The following is a 21868-nucleotide window of genomic DNA, read 5'->3' as shown; positions in this document are numbered from 1 at the left end:
CTTTTCCATACAGTGTTATTTGGTAATATTCATGACAAATTTATTCATTTTCTAAATCAAAGGGAATTAAAATTAGTTTGGTCTTAAGAATTTGGGGTCATCCTTTGACAACGAAAAATAATACAAAATGTGTGAAAAACTGGCCTGGTTACTCTTCATTCTCTCTATTTCATTAAAACACATTCAGTAGTTATTGTTTACAAAGGATGCAAGGATACCAGACTATATGTACCATATTGAAAGGGATTCAGTAACATTTATTTTTAATCGTTTAAAATATAAGAAATATTGGAAGAGATGTCCATAGTTCCTAGGATTAATTGCTGCTCTATTATTTTATTATGGTTCCTCAAGGTGTTTATTTTTTCTTTCAGAAAAAAGTGGCCGAGCATCCGAATCGGACTCCATCTATATGGCTAGCAATGTACACAGCTTTCGGGAGACCAATTCTACTTAGTAGCACATTTCGTTATCTTGCTGACTTACTGGGTTTTGCTGGACCTCTCTGTATTTCTGGAATAGTTCAACGTGTGAATGAAACCCAGAATGGGACAAATAACACAACAGGAGTAAGTTTGTGGTGCTTTTGAAAGGAAACATATTATTGGCAAATTTCTTTATACTTGTTACTTTTTTAAAATGCAGTTTTATGAGCCATTCAAACAGGCTTATTTACAGAGAATTGAATGCTTTTTAAAAGAAAGAAAACAATAATTTTCCTTGTAGAGAAAAACATGAGTGTATGTATTCAATGAATGGATGTGGCCAGCAAAATTATTTCTCAGATTCAGAGACTATAAACATTTAATAAGCGTTTACTGTGTGCTGGAAACGATGCTCAGAAATTTCATATTGATTATTTTATTAGATCTTTATAGCAATTCTGTAAAGAATTTTCATGCATGAGTACATGAGGGTGGCTGAGTCACTTTTTTAGAGGCCTATGACCAATGATATCGGCAATGTGATTTGTAGTATGTACTTTTATCTTTTCCTATATAGTAAAAGCCATCATCCTGTTTCACAATTATCAGGGCCAGTCACATTATACTTTTATTAGATATTATGTTACTGTTGGGGACTATATAGTATAAATTATTTGCTGTTATAAATTTATATCTTGTATTTCCTGTTCTTAAGAAAGTCTGCATCATGAACTTCCCACCTAGTTTCTTTCTAAAATAAGAGTTGATTTCCCTAGTTTCACATATAGAAACTCTAGTCCCGATGAATCAATTTTCCTTTTCTATTCTCTCAATCTAATTTCCTGTCCTCTTTTCTTTACCTTTTTTTTTTTTTTTTTTTTTTTTGCGGTACGCGGGCCTCTCACTGCTGTGGCCTCTCCCGTCGCGGAGCACAGACTCCGGACGCGCAGGCCCAGCGGCCATGGCTCACGGGCTCAGCCGCTCCGTGGCATGTGGGATCCTCCCGGACCGGGGCACGAACCCGCGTCCCCTGCATCGGCAGGCGGACTCTCAACCACTGCGCCACCAGGGAAGCCCTTCTTTACCTATTAAAATTGTACACATTTTCAAAGCCTGCAGTAAATGCTGCATCTTCGGTGAAACTTTTTCTGCTTGTCCTCGTTGGAATTTGACTCTCCTTGGTACCCTTCTAACACGTTGTTCACTTTGCGTTGACACTTACCATAAATGCTATTTATAATGAAGCAGGTTATTTATGGATATACTTACCTTTCTAGGTTGTGAGCTCTTTTAAACAGAGCAACTAAGAACAGTTCCCATTTGTGCCCACAATGCTTAGCCCAGTTCCTTGCATATATTAGTGCTCAATTGTAATAGAGGTGAACCAGATATTTTACCATTGAATACACGTTTGTGATGTTTTGTCCCTAGTAGCCTGATTTACATACAGATATCGGAATTCCACATAGAATTCCATCATCCCTCTCCCTTACACATATTAACCATGTATTTTTCTGAGAAGGAAGACACTTACACATTTGTATGTATCCCCAGGAAAGAAGAGGAAGGGGACCAGAAGTAGAATTTAACGGATCTAAACCATAAAAACTGAAGAGTGCCCAAATTGACATGTGTTGATTTGAGTGTTGCTTTTCCCTTACTTCTAACAAACAAGTTACCATATGCTAGTTACAAACAAAAAGCAATCAATCTGTATATTCTTATGATGACTTAAGTCATAATCTGACTAAAACAGTTTTTCATAAGTTGTGTTTTGTCACTGAAAGTGTCATGTGGGTGAAATAAATAGCCAAATTATGTATTTTATAATTTATTTCATTATATGAATTCAGATAGATGAAGATCAGAAAAAGTCAACTCTGTAGAATTATTTTAAATTAATAAGGCTATGGAAATTGTATTTTAGTTTCATTGGTCTTGGAAATTTTATTTTTGTCCCATTGGTCTTTCTGACCAACTCTCAGCTTTGTAGCTTCTACTTCTAAATTACAGTCTAAACTAACTTCTATCTTGGTTTACTATTCTCCAGTTAACTAAGGTAGACTATATCTTTGTAGAAAATGTATTCAACTTAAAAAATTTTTAATGTACCTTTTTTCCTACAAATGCCTTCAGGCATTTCCAGCCATCTTAATCATCAATTTGGGAATTTTTACATTGAACTGGTTTGTATTTGTATCTGTGGATATTATGAGGAAAACCCAAAATTGCCTTGCTGTGCCTCATTCCATCGCTGTACTATAGACATTGAATTTTTATATTTAACAACCATGTATTGTTTAATGCATGCAAACTGTATACCAGTATATGAACAGTTTTAATTTATATCTTTTTTTCTTTTGGGATAAGACTTCAGAAACCCTCTCATCAAAGGAATTTCTTGAAAATGCCTATGTTCTAGCAGTTCTTCTGTTCTTGGCTCTTATTCTGCAAAGGACATTTTTGCAGGCTTCCTACTATGTAACCATAGAGACTGGCATTAATCTCCGTGGAGCCCTGCTGGTACGTACAAGCTTTGAATGATCTTGGCCTCTTGAAAATGCCACATACCATCCAGTGATAGGAATGGTAGAGGCTTCAGTTTAGTTTTTTCCTTCCATTTTCACTGTGATATTATGACATCAACACTTCTAGGATCTAATGAATAAAAAAGAACCACAGAGCTAATTAATAAACCCACTGAGAATTAAAAATAATACTTATAATAATATATTAAAATATTTTGAAATCTTGCATTTATTTATTTCTGTTACTATTTGTTCCAGAGATTATGTTTAAATTTGAATATATGTTTAGATTATATCACAAGAAAAAATAAGTTTCTCTTTAGTTGAGGACTGAAAGTAACAATACTGAAATGAAAATAATGGTTGACTTAAGAAGATGGCATTATAGGGTTTTTCTCCTTTTTTTCAAAAATTTTTAAAAAGTTATTTTTTTCAATGAAAATAAATAAGCATAATGTTGATTATTAAGTTTAGAGCTTCAAGTACATTTCTTTTTTTTTTTTTTTTCAGGCCATGATATACAATAAAATCCTGCGGCTTTCTACATCTAATTTATCCATGGGTGAGATGACCCTGGGTCAGATCAATAACTTGGTTGCCATTGAAACCAATCAACTCATGTGGTTCTTGTTCCTGTGTCCCAATCTATGGGCTATGCCTGTTCAGGTAGGTCAATATAAGTAAGATTCTTATTTGCAGAGGAAAAAAGAACAAGAAGATATCAGTTTTAAAATTTATTGTTTGTTTTTTCATTTGTAATGGAAATCCAAATCCATGTGCATATCATTCATAGTGCTTGGCACAAAGATTTAGAATATGCTATGTTTTATTTTGTCAAAATGTGTTTATACACAGATCAACTAGGTAGCTGCCTACATGGTGTAATTTAAAATGCATCAAAAATTCCAGGCTGCTTCTAAATGACTGCATCAGAGGTGACCTGAAGGGAATTTTCATTTTGATTGGAATTCCCAAAGAGCCTAATTGATTAGTCACTAAACTAATGTGCCATTGCCTCCAGAAGGTCACTAATAAGCTGTTATCATTGGCATATAGGCATGGTTAAAGGCTTTAACTCTATGGATACAATTCATTAGTTGACATCTTGAGCTGTGATAAACTGAGCTATTGGGAAATTGAAAAAAAAAAAACAACAAGAGAAGATAACAGGGTTAAAACCTGAGTTTTAAAAAAAGAAGAAGAAGGTGGCAAACAGGAGAGGCTAGGCCTACATGGTTCAGTCTTCAGTTTGGGAAATAAATTTAAAAAGGGAAGTAAGGTAAGATGGGGCACCAACATTAGCTTCTCCACGGTTTTAGTTAGACCTACCCTTTTTGTCATTAAGTGACTTCTGGGGTCATTGAGGAGCTGACGAGCTCAGATCACTTAGTCCACAAACAACTATCTTGTTCTCTTACATAATGATGCTGGTTCTTACTTTCTATCCCCCTTGCCTTGAAAAGCTAATACAGTTCCAAGAGAATATGGGATGTTAAATTTATGGCGGGTGACAACATTTTCTAGAAAAATTTTGTGTTCTTTTAAAAATTTGAAGCCTGTTTCAGGTTGAAAGCATCCTTGGGACCCCTCTGCAACTTCGTGCAGTAAATTGGTTCGGTACCAGTTGCACACATCATGACACTAAAAATAAATTCCAGCTATTTAGCCTTCGCCAGATAAATCATAGTAAAACTCAGCTGTCACAGTTGAGCTGACTTCCAAATACACTTAATCTAATAATTAAGAAACACTGTAATTTCACTAAAAAAATCCTTTCATGCAGTGGTCCCCACACCCCTATTCTTTTTCCCCTTGCCTTGTATTTTCCCTGCTAGATCATAATGGGCGTGATTCTGCTCTACAATTTGCTTGGGTCCAGCGCGTTGGTTGGTGCTGCTGTCATTGTGCTCCTGGCGCCCATTCAATACTTCATTGCTACAAAGTTGGCAGAGGCTCAGAAGAGCACTCTTGTAAGTAACATCTTTTGGAAACTTTATTAGGAAAATCTAGTCATGCGGTTTTATTTTTAAAATATAGGAAATTAATACATACCACTCAGGATTATTTGGAAATCATTATATTTCATTTCAGTTCTTAGGCAGCAAATGGGAAATTTCTGGGCTGCTCAACAATTTTTAAAAGTGGATTTGACATCTAAGACGGAATGGTCTTAGACTGTAAATGCAAGAATCCCAATGCCTGATGTTTTCACAAGTCATGATGTGATGAGGCTTTGGATCTTCTTGTAGGTCACTTACCTATACTTACGGGTACTAGAGAACGCACTTATGGGTACTTCAGATTACACGTACATTGGATGTCAATTACTGACATGGGAGAAATGGATCGAGGAACAAATAAAGGGTCAGATTTGGCGCTTCTGAAATTAAATGTCCCTAGGGTTGAATCAGACCATGTGATGAGCTATGGAGTTACACTGAAGTGTTTCAGTGGCAGCTGCTCTGCCTGAGTATGTTCGTGGTCAACTTGGCAAGCAAGAAAAAGGTTCATTATTGACCCTTTCTGGCTTCAATTTGCCATGAAATCATTTTATTTGAGCAAGAATTGGCTTCTTTTAAAGAAATATTTGCAAATAATAAAATTGTTGACAGCATGTTTAGAAATAAAGTTTGATTAAATATGAGCAAGGCGGTCTGTAAATCAGGCGTGAAGTGTAGGGATGCTGCCACTGGTGGACTGTTTCCCAAGTTGGTGTTTCTACCGTGACAAGCAAGTCTCATGTCACACAAGTGGTTTTTATCACTTGTTTTTCTGCCGCTTCTGACGAGGTTCCTTATTATTTCTGTCTGAGCCATCTACCCTCTTTACTCCAGGACACGAATACAGAAAGGTGTGGAAGAGGGACACAAAGAGGGGACATGACAAAACAACATCTGACTTTCATTTAGCCATTCATACTGATTCGTTCACTCACCAAAGCAGTCATTGATAGGCCCTTAAGACCCTCAAGAGACAAAAGGGTGAATAAAATCAGATCATTTGCTAATGCCATTTGCAGCAACATGGATGCAGCTAGAGATTATCATACGAAGTGAAGTAAGTCGGCGAGAGAAAGACAGATATCATATGATATCACTTATATGTGGAATCTAAAAGATGACACAAATGAACCTATCTGTGAAACAGAATCAGGGACATAGAGAACAGACTGATGGTTGCCAAAGGGGAGGGGTTGGGGGAGGGATGGAGTGGGAGTTTGGGGTTAGCAGATGTAGCATTTATACATAGAATGGATAAACAACAAGGTCCTACTGTAGAGCACAGGGAGCTATATTCAATATCCTATGAGAAACCATAATGGAAAAGAATATAAAAAAAGAATGTGTATATGTATAGCTGAACCACTTTTCTGTACAGCAGTAATTAACACAACATCGTAAATCAACTATACTTCAAAAAAAATCAGATCATTTGCTGCTTTTGCTTCCCCCTATCAGCCTTTTGCCACTCTGCGGATCCTTTTGAGAGATCACAGGTGATATTGCACTTTCCTAGTAATTCTAATGTAAGATTTGGAGGAAACTGAAACAGTTGACAAAAGAGAGGCTTTTGGGTCTGCTACACATCTCTTTACAGTTAATCCGAGTGGTTAGCAATCAGTACCTCTAAGTTAGGCCTTACACAAGAGCTTGTGAAGAAGGAGGTGGAGATTTCTTGACGTTAAAAACAATAGGCTTGGTTTCAATAAGTGTCTCATGAAGACTCAGTGTGAGCACACACAATACTGTACCCTCACATTCCCAGATCAGAAGCAGACTGACTTTTCTTATATTCATTGTTTCTCTTTTCCTAAGTATGAGGGATAGTTCTGAGGGGAGAAAGAAATGATTCAGATATTAGAAGGAGCCATTGGAAGCCTCTTTATCATTTCCCTACATGTCTGTGTGTGTTATCTGCAGATACTATTCAAGGAAATCATGTGAAACTTAAGAAACTGCTTTTATTTAAACCAAAGCAAGAGAGGCATAAACAGTTTTTTTAGGTGGAAAGAAATTTGAGGCCGTCTCATTCAACTCTTCATTTTCACACTGGAGGCAGCAGTACAGAGAGTTTCATTGCTTCTCCCGGGAATCTCACAGCCATCATTAGACTCAGAGCCAGGCAGAAATCACGCTCTCCTCAATCCCTATCTAGCGTGTGGTATTGCCTCTCTGATTCACTTGGATGCAGCTTGCATTGTTTTTTATTCCTTTCTTTTATAGGATTATTCCACTGAGAGACTGAAGAAAACAAATGAAATACTGAAAGGCATCAAACTTCTAAAGTTGTACGCCTGGGAGCACATCTTTTGCAAGAGTGTGGAAGAAACAAGAATGAAAGAACTATCCAGTCTCAAAACCTTTGCTCTTTATACATCACTCTCCAGTAAGTTGCTGTTGCTCTGAGGACCACCGAAAAACATGTGGTCTGTTCACTTTAACTTGTGATCATTGAGGCATCCTGGGCATCAGAGGAAGCCCATTTATTTTCTCCATTTGTGTGGTCCAATAGCCGCTAGCCACGCGAGGTTATTTAAATTTAAAGAGCAGAGTTAGGACAAGCTAAGAGTCAAGTAGACCTGAATTCAGTTCTTTACAAATGTGTGTCTTTGCCATGTTACTTGACATCCGAAATCCTTGGTTTCTTCATCTGTAAAATGGGGATGGTACTGATAATTGAAACCCTCTTATCAGTTACAGTTGGGATGCATCGTGGGTTTTCAGTAAACATTTATTTAAATTGATTTGACTGTAATACTGTTGATCTTCTTGTCCCCAGACATCCTTAAAAATTATGTGAGGTTGTCTTCCCTGTCTCTTTGGGAGTTTATGTTATTATGTTTCCTCGAAGATTGCATGTGAAATGCCAGTTTTGAAAATTGAGGAGAAAACAGTGTCAGCATTTCCAGTTGAAAGAAGCCAAACTGCATTCACATAAAATCCTCTTTTCCAATACACTTTCAAACCTTTTTAAATACAAAGCATTTTCTCCACAACTCTAATTTTTAAAAAGCAATTGCTACAAAAATATTATTGTTTTTTTTCTCAGAGAGTGGCACTGAATGCTCTCAAGAATAACGAGTTCGTGTTAGTACAATTCTTCTGAACTTAGCCAAACTACTCTCACTAATATTTGATTTAGTTTGTGTGTCAGTTTTGCTCATTTCTGTTGTTCCCCAGACCTTCAACAACTTAAAGTTTTGAAGGTTTATAGATTGTTTCCTTTGAATTCTAAACTACTTGAGTCCTTAGAGATTATAAACATTACTTTTGTGAAATGGATTTAAGGAAAATATTTGGTTTATATAGCTCATTTATTCTAGCCCTAATGCTGGATACATTAGAAATGAAATGGGGAGGAGATTTATCTTCCAGCTCCGCACCACTGCTAATATGGTGTCAAAACGCTAGAAGATGGAATGATTGATATTCACTTGCTTATATGATAGTGCTCTAAGCTGCTGGCTCCTACAATATATTTCTCTCTGCAGTGGACTGAAGTTCTCGTGGCGAGGATGGATACAGCCAGAAATAATGATGATAATAATGATAATAACAAAAATATATTGAGATACTCAGCCAATTATTGCCATAAGTAGCTTTACATATATCGTCCTATTTAATCCTCACAACAGCCCAATGATTTTGATTCTTTTTTTTTGGGCCATGCCACATGACTTGCAGGATGTTAGTTCCCTGGCCAGGACCAGGATCGAACTCAGGCCCCAGCACTGAAAGTGCAGCGTCCTAACCACTGGACCGTCAGGAAATTCCCCAAAGATTTTGATTCTGTTATTACCTTCATTTTGCAAATTAAAAGATTAAGGTGGAGAGAGCTTAAGTAACTTGAATTTCCCCCAAATCATCCAGCTACTAAATGGCAGAGGTGGGTTGCTAACTCACCTTAACCCAGTTATGTAAGATTTGGGTTGGTTTTTGAAAGTCAGAGACAAAAGAGAAGAGGACAGAGGAGGCCATACTGAAAAGAAATACAAGAAATCATGATGGTGAAAACGCATAATCATGTTTTTATGATTATAGGCAGCAGGAATTCTTGTATCAGTCGTGTAAAGTTCCACTTAACACCACTTCCAAGTTTTCCGATTTGGTTACGTATGGCGTTGGTGGTGGTGAAGAGCTTCCAGTATCTGAGTTGAATGGACCTGGCTCTAAATCTCAGTTGTACCACTTCATAGCAGTATGGCTTTGACCAAGTTACTATTTCTATCCTCCAAGCCTCAATTTTTTCATGTGTGACAGTGGAAAATAACAATCTCTACCATGTAGGATTGTAGTAAGGATTAGAATAGATTAAGGAATGCTGCAAATGTTGATTGACTTGTTGATTGACTCTATTCCAGGCACTACCTCAAGGGCTTCCTACTCATTGTTTTGTATAACGCACCTGGCAAGTGGGCTAATGTTCAATAACCTCCCTCAGTTTCCTCCTCTAAAAATTGGTGTAATAATAATACCTTTCTCACAGGTATATTGTGAGGGTCAAATGAGGCAGTGGACGTGGCACTCTTCTGTCACTGTTAAAAATATTTTGTAAATAGTATTTGCAGAGTACCATAAGTTTAGACCAAAAAAAAAAAAAAAAAAGAAAGAAAGAAAGAAAGAAAAATGTCAACTGTATAACATAGTGGTTACTGTTGGGTCTTAGAGTGCAGACTGATCTGAAATGAAATCCTGCCTCAGCAACTGGTCTGCTATACATCCTTGGTCAGCATTTGGTGGCGTCTTGATTTCCTCATCAGGAAGTTGGGCAGTATTAAGCATACCTGGGGGAATTAAATAAGATAATGTATGTAATGTGTTTAGAAAATCACCTGAAACATAAAAGCGCTCAATCTGTGGTATCGGAAAATATTGAAAAGCAAAGTTAAACAGGATAAATACTAATAAAACTGAAGATCCATCTCTATGATCAGTGTTCTTGCCACTGGAGATCGTATCTGAGGGCAAAAGAGATTCTGTTAAATCATTTCCTAATCTCCACTGCCAAATGGTCATGTGCTGTTCATGAATTTCATTTTTTGGCGAAAGACAAGGATACGATTTTATTTTTTCTCTCTTCACTTTGATAGAGTTTTATATGGAGAAGTGGGAAGAACATGAAGCTTTTGACTAGAAAGGTCTGGGTTTTATCCAAGCTCTGTCATCTCCTAGTTTGGAATCCTGCCTGTTACTCATCTTTCCTAAGTTGTTTCCTCATTATTGCGCAGGGTAGTTGTAATCATTAAATAGGAGAAGGCACTCCCATCATACCTCAGTAATTGTGAGTTGTTGAGTAGTGGCAGAGTGAAGTGGTGGTGAGTACGGTCTGAGGAGCCCAGCTGTGTGACCTCGGGCGTCTCATCCTCATCTTTATGATGAGGTAGGAAGGGTCCCTGATAACCTGCACTGGGTGCAGAGTGCCAAATAAATAGGTTTTAGTAAAATAGCAACTGCTCTCACTCTTCCTCATCAGGAGGAGATTACTTATTTAAAGATATTTAGAATGAGTTATAAATCATGATGTGGAGGAAAAGAATGAAATACACTTAGGAAAAAAAGGTAATAATAGCCAGAGAAAGGTGAAGACAGAAACATGATTATTCATCTGGACTGTTATGAGTCTCAGAGCCGTGTTTGGATTGCTGGTACCGTACAAGAATTCAGATTTGATAGCTAAGCCACCTCTGGACCTTCAGAAGCACAGGCTGAGTCTGTACACAGTGGTAAGGACAGTTCATGAGAGCAGATCATGAGAGCTGGTGATAGTTTTTAGATGGACTGTCTTCTGAGCATCAAGAAAACTAGATTATAGTTCTTGCTCTGCCATTGCCTGGCCCTGTTACCAACAATGCAGTTACTTTTTGGTCCTCCGTTCCTAAAACTCTATGGTTTATGACAAAATAACTACAAATCATCAACTTGGCTTTTTATTTTTCCTATTACTTCCAAATGCTAGTATTTTAGCCTAAGTATGAGTTTTTCTCATTTCAGTTCTGCATATTATGTTTATCAAGTGATAGTGCAATATATTCCTGGAGAGATATTTAAACTAGCAGAGGGTCCAGGATATGGAGCTATTTTATTAAACAAAAGGTCTATTAGTGAAAATTAATATCACTGCTGGAAGGAGATTTTTCACGTGATGTCAAATTCTTTTTATCTGTGTAATATCCCAATTTTTATGTTTTTAAGTTAGTTTAGTGGACCAAACAAAATACAGACCGTGAATACTCTGAAGAATGCATATGTGTTAAATTCTAATAACTTTATCTAAATTTTGCTCTTTGTAACATTTCATAAAAAAAATAATTTTTCACATTTTCTGGTTAAGTCTCACCTATGGGAGTTCACAACTGTGAACCAGGAAATACCAGCTGGGAAATGTTTGTGGACTCAAGACAAAAATGTTACTTAATGTACTTGGTCTTTCCTGTCTTCAAGGAAAGTTAGAGTAATAATTGATGATTAATTAAAGTTACTGAAATGTCTCACAGTTCACTGAAACTAATGTATTTGGTTTCTTTCCACAGTCTTCATGAACGCGGCAATTCCCATAGCAGCTGTTCTTGCTGTAAGCCACTTTTCCTTACCTTAAGAAATGGACTTAAGTCAGTGTTCAGAAATGACTTAGGAACAAGAATGGGTGGGTGGTAACATATATTACCTCACCTTCAGTTTTCTCTTTGCTGTCTCCATCGTGATAGTTCTAATCCGGGGTTTCTCATCCGTGGCACTGTGGACCTTTTTGGGCCCAATAATTAATTCTTTGTTGTGAGAACCTGTCCTCTGCATTAGGATGTCTAGCAGCATCCCTGGCTTCTTATTAGATGCCGTTAGTACCATCAAAAATATCCCCAGACACTGCCAGATGTATCCTGGGGAGCAAAATTAGCAGAGGTTGAAAATTTACTGTCCTAACCTCCATGACCTGGTTCCTGGACATTCTTACAAGATAGTGCTAGATCAACAACTGGAAAATGTTAAATGATTACATTATATTTCAAACAAAAAGGACAAACCCAGGAACTAGTATTATACTTAGAAATATTTGTAAACAAGTCTGCCTTGGACACCATTGTTGGCGACTTTAGGAAAGATCTACAATAGAGACCCTAAAACATTGGAATGTTTCCTTTTTTCTCTCAGAAAATTTAGTATTGGTTGGAAAGAGCCTGAGTAGGTGTTAAGAACTCTGGATTCTCTCATGGTTATTCCCCCATCTCAGTAATCTGACAGAAGTTAGTTTTCTAATCCGTCAATAGAATCTGTTTTGCCCCTTTCACAAGTTTACTGCTAGAATGAATGTAAACCATTAAGTACTCTACCAATAGCAAGTGTTATTTTTCTTAGGGAGTGATTCGGATGAAGTAATTGTATTATATTTTTCAGAGTTGCAATGGACATATTGGCATAGTAGAATTTGTTAGGCTTGTAAAATTGAACAAGTATTTGTGAACCTTTCTCTAGCTTTCTCTAAAATCCTTTCTATGCACAGACATTTGTGACGCATGCGTATGCCAGCGGGAACAATCTCAAACCTGCGGAGGCCTTTGCTTCACTGTCTCTCTTCCACATCCTGGTCACCCCTCTCTTCCTGCTCTCCACTGTGGTCAGGTTTGCCGTCAAAGCCATCATCAGGTATGTGCTGGAATGTCTGGAGTTCTTTGCTTGATTATAGAAATGCTATCTGTTCATGGTAGTAAGTTAGAAAAAGTATCAAAAGAACATCCAAATCACTGCCCAGAGATAACTTGTTAAAATTTTGGTATGCTACCTTTCAGTCTTTTATCTATTTCATATAAAAATAATTATTCTAAAATAAAAATTTTGAACTTTGGAGGGTTAATTTTCCCCTCATTAAGACCATAATACATTACGTTTATTGGCTACATGATATTCCATTGTTGGGAAGTATTCTAATTTACTTAATGGTTACCTCTTTCTTAGACATTTAGAATGTTTCTGTTTTCACCCATGTAACATAAATAATGTAAATTACATTTGAGAGAAGCATCTTTTTATCTTTAAACTTTTCTCTGATTATTTTCTAAAGTCAGATTTCTAGAAGTGGTGATACTTGTTCATAGATGCATCTTCTTAATGCCCTTGATGAGTATGGCCATGTTGTTTTCCATTGAAGGAGACGTAGGTCAAAATGTGTACAGATTTTTAAGTTTTTTGTAATGAATATGGCCATAATATTTTCCAGCAAAGCTGGGCCAGTTTATGTTTTTACCGGCAGTGATGGAGAATGTTCATATCAATACATATTTTCTGTTTTAATTTTAGTTTAATTTGGCCCCCCAAAAAAAAATCCAGGCTCACAGTCTCTGAAAATGGAAAAAACTTTGCAAAACTGAGTGCAGTGTTTTGTTAATTTTAAGTGTACTTCTATAGGTTGCTAAGCAGTGTAGACTTTATCTCAGAGTCACAATTTCCCATAAAAATAGACGTGGTCTGATAATGACCATTTCCCCACCATTTTTACTTGTATTTTATAATAAATATGTTACCATACTGTATTATGCTACCCTGTATGTGCTATAGTGCCGTAGCTATGTTTCAGTCTATATTATAAACAAGGTAGTCTTAGAGTGGTATTTTGCTTTTTGCTATAAGGTCTTATAAACCTTATAAAACCTCAGCATGTTTCATAAACAGTCATTATCATATTTATATCTGGCCTTTGAAAGAAATGCCAAGATGTTTCAATACAGAAGGAAAATTGAGGCCTTAAATATACTAAGCATAGTGTTGTCATAACAGCAATGTAGAGCATCTATTGTAAGGTCCTTTAAAATGAAATACTTTCCCAATGTCTATGTATTGTTAAGCAAACTATTTTTTAATATTCAAGATACCAGAACCTCTAGTTTTAGGCAATCGTTTATATTGGCTTAACAAAGACTTAATACCAAATATCATTAAAATTCATATACCTTATCTTACTATAAACCAAGTTCTGATTTTTTACACTAATACCTTAACAAGATTTCGATCCTATTCTGTAAGATATGCTGTTAGTAACAGATTCTGGAGCTGTTAAGAGTTTAAAGCTCAGGCCCTCTGACCTCATCTGCCCTCATTTTCTTATTGTTCTGACTTCTGAAACATTTGTACGGATCACTGACTGATTTCTGTAGCACCACTTCCAAATTAGGCAGTGCTCTGGAAGGGAAGCGACTTCAAACAATAAAACTGATAAATGGCCAGAGTCTGCTATTTTGGTTCTTATTTTCATTTTCTCCACTTAATAGCTGTCCCTCTCATGGTTGCCTTTTTAATTGAATTTGACTTTGTGCTACAAGTCAAATAGAAAGCAGTTGATAACTAAGAATAGATCAGTCCTCTGAAATCAGGAGGTTACCAAGCACCGAAAGGACTTTTAAGAGTTACTGTGAAAAAAAATTAATAAATCTAGGAGTGTGGGTTTCCCCAAGTCCATAGTATACAGTCCTGCTGTAGTAAATCCTAGTAAAGCTGAGGGTGGATCGTGATCACTGTATATTTCTGCGTAGCACTCTCTCTTCTGTACGTTCCAGGGAAAAGGCATTTGCCAGTTTGATAAAGACCAGTCTGTTTTCAGGGCTCAGCTCCAGATTTCCCAAGCCATAGGCCAAATAGAATCAGCTTATAAAAACTTGCTTCTCTAAAATGAATTTCAGTGGTTGATTTGTGGGTCCTAGGGAGATGACCAGTCAACAGAGGAGGCCAGTCCTTTTTCCCACCGTGTGCCGGTTCTCGGAACCCAAATGAGCGTCTTTCCCAGTGTGGACTGGGCTTGGCATTTCCTCTGCCTGGGAACCCGTGACCAGGCTTTAATGCCAGTTGGCCCACAGCGAGTTGAGCAGCCTGTTTATAATCGGAGACTTTGGTTAGCTGATTTTGAAACCTCCTCTTCAGGACTGTGGAAGTCATAAGTTCTTTGCTACACTCTGAGATGCATTCAGAAATTTGGTGGGTTAGAATAGGGTGCAGCATACTCCGCGACTTGTGTTACGTGTGCCTGTAAGAGATGTGTAAACTTCTCTGCTGGAGGAAAATTCCATGCCATGTAAAATTCGTTGCTTCGAGAAAATTCTATGCTTTCTTTTAAAAATGTTTAGCTTGTTAGACAAAATTGTCTTTTGTGGTGCTCGCTGGGTGGGATCTTATGTATATATAATAAAATGCAAGAAAGAGGCAGTTAAGATTCAGGTTATCTCCTAGTAACCCCAGCACCCCACATCATTTGAGTTTTCTGGACCTTTTATGGTGATGTGTTCGTCTACATTTGCAAAACGGAGGGAAGAAATGAAGAAAAGTAGGAAAGTCACTAGTTTCTAAAATATTAAAATATTTGAATTAGTGATTTTTTTCATGATGCTTGCTTTACTTGTCCTCTTTGCTTTATTTGTAAGAAAATAGTTTATGTGTTTTGCTTTTCTGGAGGAAAAGGTTGAGTTGCTATATTGTATCCTTTATAAATAATTTGAGTTTAGGTTTCTGGTACTTGATGTACAATGCAGTATCTATATCCAGAGATGTTATTTACCAAGGAAAAAAATGTGTAAAACTAATCCCTTGCTTTGGTGGAAGATAACTCTGTGTCCTTTCTCTCATTTACCTCCCAAAGGAAAGTACCCTTGGCTAGTCTACTGTGATTACCTTCAATCAAATAAATTGTTACTATATTTATCGTAGAACATGCTCGCAGGTTGACCTGGTCCACATTTACAAAACTTTCATGGTTTCCACAAGAAAACACATAACTGCCAGCAACAAAATCAGTTATTTCCCCAAAACATAGCACCTGTCCAAGGTACTCAAGCTGTATATAAACACCCAAACTTGAAAAGTGAAAAAATATCATCGGTAACAAAACCTTAAATACATTGATGAATTACCTAAACAAATGAGAAATTAGTAAAACACTAAACTTAAAGGTGATGGAGGCAGGATAGGGAATTGTTTGGTATCAAGTTTACCTGCTTTCAATACCTGCACAGCCATGGAATACTCACTGTTCAACCACAAGCATATTATTTGGTGCCTCTATGGCTCAGCTTCCACACTTATCAGATGAGCATCATAATGGTTCCTGCTTATGGTGGTTGGGAGAATTAAATGAGATAATACATGAAAAATGCCCAGCACATTGCCTATATATTTTAGATATTTAACAAATCTCCATTTTACTAATTTAACATGATTTTATTGAACTCCGTTTCATGCTTCAGGGATGTATCTTTCTGTGGATTCACATTCATTTATTAAGCAGTTCAGGTACCTTGCTAGGCATTGGGGATGGCAAAGATGAAAGATGGAGTGAAATCCACAGGAGTCCACAGTCTAGCTGGAGAGACTGGGAAGGGAAGGTAATTACAACACGCATGTTATGCTGTGATAGAGCACTACACAGAATACCATGGGCCACATATGAGGCTCATTGAAGCTTATCAAGGGAGAAGGGAGACAGTCCGGTCAGTAAAGGTTTAAAGGCAGTGATAGCTCCTTCATGGCATCTTAAAGAAGAGGTAGGACTTGGCCAGTTGAATAAAAAGGGAAAACATATTCTGTGTGAGGGAGTAATGTATGCAAGGGGAAGGGGTGAGCAGAGAGGTGAGAGATCTTGGTACCTTCTGGGGGCTAAAGGTAATTGCTTGTAGTTGGAGAAAGGTCCTGATGAGGAAAGCACTGGGAGATGAAGCTGGAGAGTAAAATCCCAATCAGCCTGTAGATGACGCCAAGGATGCTGAAAGGCGCAGGGTGGCCATTTGTTATTTTAAGGAGAGGACTGTTGTAGGAGCGTATTTGCATTTTAAAAATATAACCCTGGCAGCATGGTAGAAATTACTTCACCCTTGGTCAGGATTCATGCATTTTCCATAGTTGTTTTGCCTCTGTGAGTTCTGAAAGGCGCTCATATGAACAGGAAATGTTTTTTGTATTACCTATTCATTCACCAGACACTTCTTGAGGAATTGCTATGTTATATTTTTGGCACTGGGCTAGATTCTGAAGATGAAAATTTTCACTTTTAAAGAGTTCAGAGTCTAGTGGGAGAGATAGACAGTAACAAAACAAAAAAAATAGTGCAAGGGACCCTAAGCCAGAGAGCCTGGAATAATGGGAATGGGGAGGGGAAATGGAGGGTGAGATTCAGAAAAGTGCCAGTGTTGGATCCTCCGATGTTTATTGTAATTGGAGTTCCATGATAGGATCTTATGAAGAGGAAAGAAGTTCTCCCCATGCTCCAGTCACGCTCAGGGACCATTGCTTCCTGATATTCAGCAAGAATGGGTCTCATTAATTTCATAAAAGCTTCAGTAAGATTTGTGTGTGCTAGAAAGTGAAATGGAGAATTGAATCAACTGACCTTACTTATTAAATGTCTGAATCATTGGTTTATTCCTTCTTTGATTGATTCAGCAAACATTCATTGAGTAACGTGTACCAGGAGCTGCTGGACTTAGTTACAAAGGCACACGAACTTGGCCCCATACTTGCCTTTGTGTGCAGAGACACAGTGTGAGGTTGTCTGAAAGGTATTCCTTTGATGGACAAAGTTGTGCTCCTTAAAATCTAATCTCTTCTAAACCTTGGAACAGAATAACAAAGTCTGTAGAAGTGAAAGGATACTGCCATTTAAGATGAATAAAATGCCATTCCTAAGGCATTTCTAACACCGTCTTTCAGATCTATGGGATCAGGCTTTGCTGTCAAAGACTCAAAGATAGGACAAAACCCAGAGCTCTTCTTTCTTTTTTTGGTTCTGAAATTCTTTTTAAAATTGCAGTAAAATATACATAACATAAAACTTATCATTTAAATCGCTTTAAGTGTACAGTTTAGTGGCATTAAGTCCATTCACAGTGTTGTGCAAACATCACCACAATCCCTCTCCAGAACTTTTTCAATTTCTCAAATTAAATTCTGTACTCACTAAACGATAACTCCCCTTGTACCTACCTCTGCTTCCAGACCCTGGACCACCACTGACTTTCTGTCTGTATGAATTTGACTATTCTATCTACCTCATATACGTGGAATTATGCAATTTCTGTTTTTTGTGTGCCTGGCTTATCTTATTTAGCATAATGTTTTCAAGGTTCAGCCATGTAGTCATAACTTGAATATATTTAAGTAAGTCAGGAATTCCAGAACCATGAAAAAAAGTATGGCAGATGCTCAAAAAATTAAACATAGAATTACCATATGATTCAGCAATTCTACTTTTGGGTGTATACCCAAAAGAATTGAAAGCAGGGACTTGAATAGATATTTGTACATTCATCTTCATAGCAGCATTATTCACAATAGCCAAAAAGTGAAACAACCCAAATGTCCCTCAATTGATGAATAAACAAAATGCAGCATATACATAAAATGGAGCATTATTCAGCCAAAGCTTTCCTTAAACAATAATTTTTTTTAGTGGAATCTAAAAAATACAACAAACTCATGAATATAACAAAAAAGAAACAGGCTCACAGATATAGAGAACAAGTGGTTCGCTTTAGTAGTTACCAGTGGGGAGAGGGAAGGGGGAAGGGGCAACATAGAGGGTAGAGCATTAAGAGGTACAAATTATTATGTATAAAATAAGCTACAAAGATGTATTATACAACATAGGGAATATAGCCAGTGTTTTATAATTATTAATATAAATGGGGTATAACCTTTAAAAACTGTGACTCACTATACTGTACACCTGTAACTTATATAATATTGTATCAACTATACTTCAATTAAAAAATTACTTTTATGGATTAAGCTATAAACACTACTATATATAAAATCGATAACCAACAAGGACCTACTGTATAGCACAGGGAACTATACTCAATATTTTTTAATAACCTATAAGAGAAAAGAATCTGTAAAGGATGTATATATGTAGAGATATATATATATATATGTCTGTAGATATATATATCTGAATCTCTGTGCTGTACACCTGAAACTAACATGATATTGTAAGTCAACTATACTTCAATAAAAAAAAGAATGAAAAAATTATTTCTTTTAGTTTCCTGTAAATGAAATTTAGAAGTTAATAGTTAGACTGCCCTAGTGGATTTTATCTACCTTTATGTTTCCAAAGGAAGGAAGCGGTTTCTATGACATGCAAGGCTAAAGAGCTTAAAGTTCATGGGCAACAGACTGAATTGAATTTACTTTTCTTCATTTTTTAGTCTGTCACAAAAACAAACTCTGCAGACTTGTCTGGAGGCACTTAGCTTGACTACAAGCTGAAATGAAAAATAAAAAAACCTTTTGTTTCAAATGTGTATTTTCTAGTTTCCTACTAACGGCAATCTTTCCCCTGTATGTGATGCCGCAGGTGCCAGGCCAGTTTGCCCACTGTTAGCATCTTAGCGTGCTAGAAGGAGCATTTCTTGTCTTTTCAACTTCACAGACTTTTCTGTAGTGTATCATTTTATTTATGGGAGGATGTTTTCAAATTGTGTTCTTCGATTCGTTTTACTCTTGATCCTATGACACTGGTTTGAGAAAATTAGAATGGGTGGGGTAAGGGGGCCAAGGGGTCTTGTGTGCAGCCTCTGGAGACCCTGGAGAACACAGGAAAGAATGTTTGTAAATTACTCTTCTAGAACAGGGCTTCTCCAACTGTACTGTGCTTATGAAGCATCTCTGGATCTTCTTAAAATGTAGATTTTGACTCAGGAGGTCTTGGGTGGGGCCTGAGATTCTAAGTTTCGAGTAAGCTCCCAGGTGATGTTGATGCCACTGATCTTGGCCAACGTTTTGCGTAGTAATATTCTAGAGGGCCCTCTCCTTGCCAGGTTGTGAAAATATGTCCAATATATACAGTAGTGCTTAAGCAAAGTAGCATAGTATGCAGGGACCCATGATCCGTGTGTTATATGCTGTATGTTTTTACTTAACTGCCCTGTACCTTATTTCCCTTCATTTGTAAAATGAGAATAATGATACTTCCTTCGTTGGTGTTATTTTTTTTTAACCACCCTGTTTCAAGTCCCTCTCCAATTCTATTGTCTTTGACTAGAAATACAATTGCAAAAAAAAAAAAAGTGCAAAGGAGAGTTGGTTGAATTTAGGGTGACCAGTTGGTTGTGGTTTTTCTGAGATTTTTCATTTTAAGCTCTGAAAACCCCAGGTGCTGGGAGCCCGTCAGTCCCCAGCATCCTAGCTGAATTCCCGATTGGTCCTGAGAAATGACTCTCAGAGTTGGCTTGCTTACCATGGTAACAGTGGGGGAAAAGTTTGTTTATTTGGGTAGAACTTCATTGGTGGTGGTTTTATTTTTATCCCTTATTGTGTGCTTGCTTGTTTGCCTTTTGCAGTGTTCAAAAGCTGAATGAGTTTCTCTTGAGTGATGAGATTGGTGAGGACAGCTGGCTGACTGGGGAAGGTTCTCTTCCATTTGAATCCTGTAAGAAGCACACTGGAGCCGTAAGTGCTTTTCTTTGTTACGGGAGCTGTGAATAAGGGACAGTCCTGAGGATGGATGATTGAAAGTGGATGCAATTAGAAGAAATCGCACGCTTTACTTTTAACCTATATGAAGAAAAAATTGCCGCCTGCTTCTGTAAAAAACCTTACAAGTCTAAAATCGATAAAAAAAATGTAGAAGGCTCGTCTGTCTAAGTCATCAAAGGATTATCCCAAGAGGGACACCTCATGTTCAGTTCAAAAGGAAATAGAGAGGTTGTCTACCCCAGGCTTTATATAAAAATCATACAAAATAAGCTTACAACTCTTGTACCATATGCTTATAATACCTTTAACTATGTTATACTTTTTGGTTTCCAAAGTGCTTTTTGGATACGTTATGTCTTTTGACTCATTTATATAGTACACTACGTTACCTATTTTGTTTTCTAGATGCATATATTCATTTGCATGTTGTACGGTTTGAATAGAGTCACAAGATTTTAGTGGGAGAGGCAGAATTCAAACCTGAGTCTTTTAACTCCTGAACCAGTTTATTCATCCATTGCACAAATATTTACTCATATTTACATAAAGCCTGGAAACACAATGTTATTTTGTCATGTTTTACCTGGACTATAACGTGTATTATATATTTACCTGTATTTCCAGACTTATCAGCTACCCTGTGCTTTGTGCCAAGACCTAGCGATGTAGCTCTGAACAAGGCAGGCAAGATCTTTCTTGTCACAGAGTTTGCTTTCTTGAGGCAGGAGTCAGATGATAAACAAGTAAAAAAGTGAGATCAATTCCCTGTGGGAAGAAAATAAAAAAAAAGAAGATATTAGAGAGTGACTGGGATCCTCTAAGCAGGGTGGTCATTTCCCAGGAGGCCCCTCTGAAGAGCTGGCATTTGAGCTGAGACCTGAATGAAGAGTAGGTACTTCTTCTGCAAAGACCTAGAAAAGGGGCCAGATCATTTCAGGCAGAGAACTGGCAGATGCAAAGACCCTGAGGTGGGAATTAATTTGGTGTGTTCAAGGAACAGAGGAGCACTATGGCTGAAGCCTGGTAAAGAAGGGAGGATAAGACGAGGTAAGAACAAGGACTGAGAGTCCTGTAAACCAGGGAAAGAGTTTGGAGGGTTTTAAAGAAGGGACTCATATAATTTTGCATATATTTTTAAAGGATCACTCTGGCTGCTGGGTGAAGAGTTGTCATTGGGAACAAGAAGAGAACAGATAAATCAGTAAAGAGGTCATTATAATAACATAGACAAATGATGATGGTTGGAGTTTGTTTTTGTTGCAGTTGCAGTGGACCTTGAGAAGAAGCTATCAAGTTCAGCGCACACTTTTTAGGCTGAGCTGATAAACACTGGCTGATAGGTTGAATGGAGGGGATGAGGGAGAAAGAAGACTCAAGGATGAATCCTAGGTTATTGGCTTGACTACTGGGTAGACGGTGGAGCCAATAACTGAAATAGGGAAGCTGAGGAATGAGTAGGTTGCTGTTG

The 21868-nt window shown here is 37.3% G+C and overlaps 1 protein-coding gene across 10 annotated transcripts in view; it reads left to right on the top strand.

Moving 5' to 3' along the window:
* Positions 1–21868, top strand: part of ABCC9 (ATP binding cassette subfamily C member 9) — a 149437-nt gene that overhangs the window by 23642 nt on the left and 103927 nt on the right. For all 10 annotated transcript variants that reach the window (XM_067695875.1, XM_067695883.1, XM_067695881.1 and 7 more), the window contains 8 exons: positions 375–569; positions 2796–2948; positions 3464–3619; positions 4789–4923; positions 7177–7339; positions 11484–11524; positions 12449–12591; positions 20265–20373. In XM_067695875.1, the coding sequence (XP_067551976.1) occupies positions 375–569; positions 2796–2948; positions 3464–3619; positions 4789–4923; positions 7177–7339; positions 11484–11524; positions 12449–12591; positions 20265–20373 (1095 nt within the window). The remainder of the gene's footprint in view (positions 1–374; positions 570–2795; positions 2949–3463; positions 3620–4788; positions 4924–7176; positions 7340–11483; positions 11525–12448; positions 12592–20264; positions 20374–21868) is intronic.

Source organism: Pseudorca crassidens, chromosome 11 (assembly GCF_039906515.1).
Source record: "Pseudorca crassidens isolate mPseCra1 chromosome 11, mPseCra1.hap1, whole genome shotgun sequence".
In the NCBI taxonomy this organism is placed as follows: Eukaryota; Metazoa; Chordata; class Mammalia; order Artiodactyla; family Delphinidae; genus Pseudorca; species Pseudorca crassidens.
The sequence above is the reverse complement of the archived record's forward strand: the minus strand, read 5'-3'. Positions and strand labels throughout refer to the sequence as shown.